Raw genomic sequence first — 9877 nt, 5'->3', positions numbered from 1 at the left:
TGTCTAATTAGAGGTCTAATTTGGTGTCTGATGTCTAATAGTTGTTATGTATTGAACTGTTGCTTTAACTGTGTGAACAGGAGAGAATGGGTGACTGGGGGTTGGGGCAGAAATCGGACAAAACCGTGCCTCTGGACTCCATCAGTATACCCTTCCCGAGCACAGCAGGGGCAACAGATCTCAGGGACATGGGCAGCGTTATTGCAAAGCTACAGCAAATTGCCAGCAAAATCAACAGGTATGTGGAAAAAGCATCCGTAGATACAGTCAGGTCTATAGGTGTGGGTGCACTATGAAGTGTACTAACATAGTGTACCTGCTGTCAAGTCCAGAAAACCCGAAGAGGTCTGAAAGTGATTGCAGTACCAAATAATCCTGTTTCTCCCGCTACCTTAGGCTCACTGTGGAGGGTGCTGACAGAGAGAGCTTCAGTTGGTTACAGAGGAACATTCAGGATGTAGTGTCATTCCTGCAGAAATTCTCCTCAGCACCCCCTGCTGGACCAGAGGTGAGACAAACTTGTTTCTGTTGCAGGTACTGAGTAAGAACGTAGGGATTAGGTGGGGGTACAGATCAAATAACAACTTAACACAACGGAACACAACTTAAGTAACAGGGGACAGCAAACTGGTGTAAGGACTTGGTAGAGATACAGATCAGGTAATGACATGGGACGGAGATCAGGTAATGACATGGGACGGAGATCAGGTTAATGATGCAGGGATGCCGATCAGAGTAATGATACAGGGGGATACTAATTAGGGTAACGATACAAGGGGATTAAGAAGATTGGTGTAACAATACAGGTGGATGCAGATTGAGTAATGATGCAGTGATATTGGTCAAAGTAATGATACAGGAGGATGCAGACCAGGTCACGATATTGGGGGATGCAGATGGGGTTATCAACACACATGCAGATCAGGTAAAGCACAGGGTAAGGAGATCAGGCTAACAGTGCAGGATGCAGATTGGAATTACCAATAATGGGGTCACGTTGGGTAATCACACAGGGTATAAAGATTGGGGTAATAATGCAGGATGCTGATGAGGGTAACTATACAGAAGCTGCAGACCAAGGTAACAATAAAGGGAACATACAGTTCCCTCCAAAAGTAGTGGAACAATAAGATTGGAGATCTAAATTGGAGATCAAATTTTAGCTTTCATTTCCTGATGTTCACATCTAGACGTGTTAAACAACTTAGAACATGGCAACTTAGAGCATGGGTTTCACCTGTGAAGACTGCATTTGTTGTTAAAAAGGATAAACCAACATGAAGACCAGAGAGCTTTCTGTGGGAGAAAAGCAAGTCATTTTGAAGCTGAGAAAAGAGAGAAAAGCAATCAGAGCCATTGCACAAGCATTGGGCATAGCCAATACAACAATTTGGAATGTTGTCTCTTTTCTCCTGAAAGAGAGAGGAGGTACTAGTGCACTAACAACCAGACATGGAGGTAGTGTCATGGCTTGGGCTTGCATGGCTGCTTCTGGAACAGACTCACTAATCTTTATTGATGATGGAGCTCATGATGGTAGCAGCAGAATGAATTCAGAAGCTACAGAAACATTCTGTCCGACAATTTACAGAGAAATGCGTCCAATCTAACTGGGAGGAACTTCATCATGCAGCAAGCCAACGACCCAAAACACACTGCAACACAACAAAGCACTTCATCAGGGGAAAAAGTGGAAGGTTTTAGACTCGCCAAGTCCATCAGCAGACCTTAACCCAACTGAGCAGCATTTCACCTCCTGAAGAGGAGATGAAAAATGTCTTCAGTGTATAACAAAAATAAATTAATTGGACTTGCCAGCCCTATACTTTCAGAGGGGACTGTATATTAGGGAAAGGCATGGGTGATGCTGATCGAAGTAAGGATGCAGGGAGAGTGGAGTAACAATGCAGGGGAGACAAATCAAATAACCACATGGAGATGCAGATCATTAATAACACAGGGAAGTTGGCAGGGCAACAACATGGGGAACATAGAGGAATGCAGATCCCATAAGCATACATGAGCACATAGATTGGAAAACTGCTAGCCTAGGCTACATGCTAGCTAGTTGTTAATTTTCACGAGGGGGGTGATTCTCCAGTGTACAGAGTAGGGACCAGGGAGTCATTTGGGATATTGCAAGGTACACATTTCTTATTCCTCTCTATGTTTGTGTGTGTGTCCTTAGAGTGCTGCCCTGCTGACTGGAGGTTTCTCCAGTGTGTTAACGGAGCGACTGCTGCGTCAGAACGCAGAGCTAACAGGTTTTGTCAGTCGTCTAACAGAGGAGAAGAACGAGCTGAGAAATCAGATTCTGAGACTGGAGGAGGAGCTCAGGAGACTGCGCCACCTTAAGGCCCATAGCGTCAGTGCAAGCCATTTTATTGTTCTTAAAAATATACTCTCTTGGTATAAATCCGTGAAACATCCAAATCAAAACATTACACTGTATTGTTTAAAACCGCATTAGCTGGTGGATAGTGGTGGCTCAGGGGTTAACGCATGGGGCTAACGATGGGAAGGTTGTGAGTTCAAATCCGAGCACCACCAACCTGCCGTTGTTGGGTCCTTTAGCAAGACCTGTACCACTCAGTTGTATTCTGTTTCAATTGTAAATCGCTTTGGATGAACACATCAGCCAAAAGAGGTAAATGTAAATATGACCTTTCATTTGTTATTGTTAGCATTTTAATGGAAACAAATTTATCTGTGTCAATTCACAGCATTGACTTTGATAAATTAAATCCTGACAAAACAGAAATGTTTCCTGTTGCCTCTGTCTCTCTCTCTCTCTCTCTCTCTCTCTCTCTCTCTGTCTCTCTCTCTCCCTGTCTCGTTCTGTCTCTCCCTTGCTCTCTGTAGTCCCTCAGGCCTGGCTCCGAGGTCCCGGAGGGTGTGTCGGAGGTACAGAGGGAGGTGTGGATGAGAGAGAAGAGCAGAATGGAGAAATCTCTCCATCAGGCAGAGGCGGAGATTTCACGTCTTCGGGCAGAGATTCGCTCTGACACGGTGCGAGACCTCAGCACGGCCGATGCTGACAATGCGACGCTAAAGGTGATTTAATTATACGTTATTCATATAAAATTCATATTAGCAGTAGGTAACCATGAGTAAGAAATTAATAGTATAAATTAATCACATTCTGTTATAAAATTAGTTGATAATATGTAGAGTGTAACTCCTCCCACTCTGTGCAGAGGATTTATGGAAAATACCTGCGTTCTGAGAGTTTCCGCAAAGCCCTGATCTACCAAAAGAAATACCTGCTGCTGCTGCTGGGTGGCTTTCAGGAGTGTGAGGAGGCTACGCTCTCACTGATTGCAAGCATGACCGGCCCACATGCGTACACACACCCCACCTTTCTGGAGTGTGTAAGTCACCGGCGCCGTGGATACACACGCTTCCGATCAGCCGCCCGCGTCTGCATCGCCCTCTTCAGGTAAAACACTCAAACTAAGACATATATAGATGAATGTTCCCCAAATCACACACCATACTGCTTTCAGCCAATCAGAACACACCATTCAGCTCTTGAACAATCAGATCACACTGTACTGCTCACAGCCAATCAGAACACATCCTACTTCTCTTGGCCAATGAGATCATACTGTACTGCTCACAGCCAATCAGAACACATTTACTCGACTCATTAGCTATGTTTGGATCCTCAGGATGCGTTTTCTGGTTCGGAGATGGCAGAAGGTGACAGGAGGATCAATCAACATCAACAGGAATGGTGTAGGACAGAGCCCAGGTATCTCTCTCTCACACACACGCACAAACGCACACACACACACACACACACACACACACACACAAGGATGATAACTGTATTTCTGGAATCCTCAGTAAGGCTCTAATACACTATATGGCCAAAAGTATGTGCACCCCTGACTACCGCACCCATGTGTTTTTTTTTCCCCAAACTGTTGCCACAAACTCTGAAGCACACAGTTGTATAGAACGTCTCTGTGTGCTGTAGCTTTACAGTTTCCCTTCACTGGAACTAAGAGGCTCAAACCTGTTCCAGCATGACAATGCCCCTGTGCACAAAGCGAGCTCCATGAAGACATGGTGTGTGAAGGTTGGAGTGGAAGAACTCGAGTGTCCTGCACAGAGCCCTGACCTCAACCCCACTGAACACCTTTGGGATGAACTGGAACACCGACTGAACCCCAGACCTCCTCGACATCCCAACATCAGCGCCTGACCTCACTAATGCTCTTGTAGCTGAATGAACACAAATCCCCACAGCCACGCTCCAACATCTAGTGGAAAGCTTCCCAGAAGAGTGGAGCTCATTATAACAGCAAACACAGGGGAATAAATCTGCAGTGAGATGTTCAACAAGCACATATGGGTGTGATGGTCAGGGGTGCACATACTTTTGGCCGTGTGTATTTGTGGCATCTCACTATTCTGCAGTCCTCAATCTGAAGGTTCTACAATGCTCATTGTGTCCTTAAAATCCTCAGTTCAGCTATAAGATCCCAAGTGTGCTTCTGGAATCCTCAGTGTGGCTTGAGAATGTCCTAGTGTGCTTCCAGGATCCTCAATGCAGCTCTACAATCCTGTGTATCGCTCTAGATCCTCATTTCTAAGATCCTCAGTACAGCTCTAGGTTCCTTGGTTCAGTTGTAGAATGTTCTAGAGTATTCAGTGCAGCACTATTTCTATTTCAATTCAAATTCAATTTTATTTGTATAAAGCTTTTAACAACGGATAATGTCACAAAGCACCTTTACCGAAATATATAAATTCTGGTTATAATATTTATATTTTAAATGTATAAATTTATCCCTAATGTGTGAGCCAGAGCTGACGGTAGTGAGGAAAAACTCCCTGAGATGATATGAGGAAGAAACCTTGAGAGGAACCAGACTCAAAAGGGAACCATCCTCATCTGGGTGACACGGATAGTGCGATTATAAATCATTCCCTTCTATAACTGTGTACTACATGGACACATAGTGCAGTTGTGTAACCAGTAAATTCATCACAGTTTTCACATGAAGTCTGTTTTGTTGGTTATCAACTGTTCTAGGAGCACTGGGAGGCTCAGTGCAGCTCTATGATCCTCAGTGCAGCTCTGTGATCCTCAGTGCAGCTCTGTGATCCTCAGTGCAGCTCTGTGAGCCTCAGTGCAGCTCTGTGATCCTCAGTGCACTTCTAGGATCTAGGGAATGTTCTAGAGTCCTCATTTGTGGAATGTGTGTGTGCAGTGATGGAGGGGAGGAACGACTCTCCCTACCTGCAACCATATGGGGAGAGAAGAGGAACAAACAGAGGAAGAACAGGACGCGAGTCACCTCACACTGCACACTCCACGCAGCACAGGTAACACACACACTGCACACTCCACGCAGCACAGGTAACACACACACTGCACACTCCACGCAGCACAGGTAACACACACACTGCACACTCCACACAGCACAGGTAACACACACTGCACACTCCACGCAGCACAGGTAACACACACACTGCACACTCCACACAGCACAGGTAACACACATACAGCACAGGTAACACACACACACACACAGCACACTCCACACAGCACAGGTAACACACATACAGCACAGGTAACACACACACAGCACACTCCACACTGCACACTCCACGCAGCACAGGTAACACACACTGCACACTCCACGCAGCACAGGTAACACACACTGCACACTCCACACAGCACAGGTAACACACACACTGCACACTCCACGCAGCACAGGTAACACACACACTGCACACTCCACACAGCACAGGTAACACACATACAGCACAGGTAACACACACACACACAGCACACTCCACACAGCACAGGTAACACACACACAGCACACTCCACACAGCACAGGTAACACACACACAGCACAGGTAACACACACACACACAGCACACTCCACACAGCACAGGTAACACACACACAGCACACTCCACACACACAGCACACTCCACGCAGCACAGGTAACACACACACTGCACACTCCACGCAGCACAGGTAACACACACACTGCACACTCCACGCAGCACAGGTAACACACACACTGCACACTCCACGCAGCACAGGTAACACACACAGCACAGGTAACACACACACACACACATAGCACACTCCACACAGCACAGGTAACACACACACAGCACACTCCACACAGCACAGGTAACACACACACAGCACAGGTAACACACACACTGCACACTCCACACAGCACAGGTAACACACACACAGCACACTCCACACAGCACAGGTAACACACACACACACACACAGCACACTCCACACAGCACAGGTAACACACACACTGCACACTCCACACAGCACAGGTAACACACACACTGCACACTCCACGCAGCACAGGTAACACACACACTGCACACTCCACACAGCACAGGTAACACACACACTGCACACTCCACACAGCACAGGTAACACACACACTGCACACTCCACACAGCACAGGTAACACACACACAGCACACTCCACGCAGCACAGGTAACACACACACTGCACACTCCACGCAGCACAGGTAACACACACACTGCACACTCCACACAGCACAGGTAACACACACACAGCACACTCCACACAGCACAGGTAACACACACACACACACAGCACACTCCACACAGCACAGGTAACACACACACTGCACACTCCACACAGCACAGGTAACACACACACTGCACACTCCACACAGCACAGGTAACACACACACTGCACACTCCACACAGCACAGGTAACACACACACTGCACACTCCACGCAGCACAGGTAACACACACACTGCACACTCCACACAGCACAGGTAACACACACACAGCACACTCCACACAGCACAGGTAACACACACACTGCACACTCCACGCAGCACAGGTAACACACACACAGCACACTCCACACAGCACAGGTAACACACACACACACACCACACTCCACACAGCACAGGTAACACACACACTGCACACTCCACACAGCACAGGTAACACACACACTGCACACTCCACGCAGCACAGGTAACACACACACTGCACACTCCACACAGCACAGGTAACACACACACTGCACACTCCACACAGCACAGGTAACACACACACTGCACACTCTACCTATATCTCTCTCACTGTGTCTCTCTCTCTCTGTGTCTAGGTATGGAGGGATAAGTACAGATGGAGGAGTGTTGTGTTCTCATCTACAGAATTATGATCCAGATCGAGCACTCTCTGATTACATCACCAGACTGGAGGCTCTGCAGCGTAGACTGGGGAGTGTGCAGTCAGGTAACACACACACACACACACACACACACACACACACACACACACACACTAACATTAGCTAGCATCTTAAAATCTAATTTCAACTTGTCAACGTTGTCTTTCTGCAGGATCGTCCTCGTATACTCAGTTGCACTTTGGAATCAGAAGATAGAGATCTTCAGTGAAACTGAACAAATCAACACACACACACACACACACACACACACACATACACCCACACATCCACACACACACATCCACACATCCACACACACACATCCACTCAGTTGCCTTTTATCACACTGAGCTGCTGTGCTTTTGTACATATAATTAATGTGGATTCACTATTTGAGGGACCAAACACACACGCGCGCACACACACACACACACACACACACACACACACACACACAGTCGTCTGTACATTAGGAGTGTTTGTTATGTTTGCAGTTTACAGTAATCCTGTTCTATGTGTACATGTGTGGGAATGCTAATTTAAGTTAATTTATAGAGTGGATGTGGTGTACAGGGTGTTTGGGTTTCTCGCTCGCTGCTGCTGGATTCGTGATAACACCGACACCGTGTGTGTGTGAGATGACACACTGTTCACAGCTGAAGGTCACGGGACAAACATTTATCATTTGATGGAGATGATACGACTCGATGTGATTAGCAGTGTGTGTGCGTGTCAGGGAGCTGCAGTGCGTCGTCAGTGTTATCACACACACTAACACTGTTTTATTAGCCGGCTCTCCAGAAGCGAACACAGAGGACACTTTGTAGAAGACATATTTTTGTAAAGGCAGGAGCTTTGACTTTTATGGGTATTTTGTCAACACTGAAATAAAGATTAATATAATATTTCAACAGTATTTCTTTGGTCTCATTTTGTTTGTTTCATGTTTTTAAACAAGTCTTTAAACAAGATGCTCAATCTGTAATTTCTTTTGATCTTGTTTTTCTCTGCTATGGCACAGCCTCACTCGGTCCTCTCTTTTCATCATAGAGTTAATGATCTTAAAAAATTAGCAAGAAAAAAGCCATAACTCACATATTAAGGGCTCAAAATTCTGAAAAACTCCTCTAATGTATCTTGTAGTGGCAATTAGTACAAATTATAAACACATAGAGTATACACAGTGTATTACAGTAAATAAGTGCACAATCCAGAGAATGATAGGTAACTTTCTTATTTAATGATTATCAATATTAAATTAATATAAAAACACATTCATTAAAGAGGGAAAGACAGCAAATTAGTTCTTTATATTTTCACATTTAATGTTTTTATGAATCGGTGTGTGTAAGAGTGTGTATCTGCAGGCTCTCTGCACTGGGTTTGTGTGTCACATCTCCGCTGTTACATCTGACCTCCATCCAACGAGAGCACCGAACCCTGCCTCACATAAATAACTGCTAGTGAATGGTCAGGTTTGTCAGTTTAATTGTTTTCACATGTTGCATTTCATGTAATATTTTCATAAACATAAAGACCATTTTCCACCAAAAGCATTGCAGCTGGTGTGCATCGGCAAGGAGCGTTCACTTCTGTGCTTTCCTGCACTGGTTTAGTAAATATACAGATATCTGTGAATATTATAAACATGTGTTAGTGCTGTATATGAGCGCACAAAGTTAGAACAGTTAAAACTGTCTGCTGCAGTAGAGCTACAAAAGTGTAAAAGTCACTGTGATTAACATCACAGTGTGTTTGACGTGGTGTTGCTGTGGTCTGGTTTTAATTATTATTCTAAATTATTCTTTAAAATCAAGTTTATGTTCATAGAACTAAATTATAAATAATTTGGAAAAAATCTTCTGCAAATCCAAGGTTGGGAGCCGATGGTTTAAAGGTTGTTTTTCCAGATGAAAGAACACATCAGTACTGTTGTGGCTAATAGGTAAAAAGGCATGACTAATACTGGCTAGCTACAAATGTTGATAATTAATTAGATAATTAATAGCTAATAGATAATTAACAGATAATAGCTAACTAATAGTGAATACTGGCTAGTTAATACTATTGTGGATAATATATAATTACAAGAATATGCTAGGTAGCTTCTAAATACTAGAAGCTATAAATGTTTAGCAGGTTAGCTTGAACAAGCAACAAAAACTGAGAAAAAAGAAATCGGTAAAGTGCAAATGCATAAAATATGTTATGAATAAGGCGGCAGCAAATATTGCTTCATACAGTGCCTTGCAAAAGTATTCATACCCACTGAACTTTTCCACATTTTGTCACATTACAACCATAAACAAAAATGTATTTTATTGGGATTTTATGTGATAGACCAACACAAATTGGCACATACTTGTGAAGTGGTAGGAAAATGATGAATGGTGTCCAAATGGTGTATTTTTGACAAATACAGTCAGGTCCATAAATATTGGGACAGTGACACAGTTTTGGTAATTTTGCCTCTGTACACCACCACAGTGGATTTGAAATGAAGCAGTCAAGATGTGACTGAAGCGTAGACTTTCAGCTTTAATTCAAGGGGTTTAACAAAAATATTGCATTAACCGTTTAGGAATTACAGCCATTTTTTACAGAGTTCCTCCATTTTCACAGGCTCGAAAGTAATGGGACAATTGACTGATAAGCAGTTTC

The 9877-nt window shown here is 44.4% G+C and overlaps 1 protein-coding gene across 1 annotated transcript in view; it reads left to right on the top strand.

Annotated features, from left to right (window-relative positions):
- The window catches only part of akap9 (A kinase (PRKA) anchor protein 9), a 92391-nt gene extending 84259 nt beyond the window's left edge, over positions 1–8132 (top strand). The window contains 9 exon segments of the mRNA XM_053236686.1: positions 81–238; positions 397–508; positions 2189–2365; positions 2863–3054; positions 3198–3439; positions 3672–3754; positions 5223–5337; positions 7151–7281; positions 7389–8132. Coding sequence (XP_053092661.1) covers positions 81–238; positions 397–508; positions 2189–2365; positions 2863–3054; positions 3198–3439; positions 3672–3754; positions 5223–5337; positions 7151–7281; positions 7389–7432 — 1254 coding nt within the window. The 3' untranslated portion in view covers positions 7433–8132.
- Positions 8133–9877: the final 1745 nt, after the last annotated feature.

The sequence above is a fragment of the Pangasianodon hypophthalmus genome, chromosome 9, assembly GCF_027358585.1.
Source record: "Pangasianodon hypophthalmus isolate fPanHyp1 chromosome 9, fPanHyp1.pri, whole genome shotgun sequence".
Classification (NCBI taxonomy): domain Eukaryota; kingdom Metazoa; phylum Chordata; class Actinopteri; order Siluriformes; family Pangasiidae; genus Pangasianodon; species Pangasianodon hypophthalmus.
This window is presented reverse-complemented; position numbering and strand designations above follow the sequence as displayed.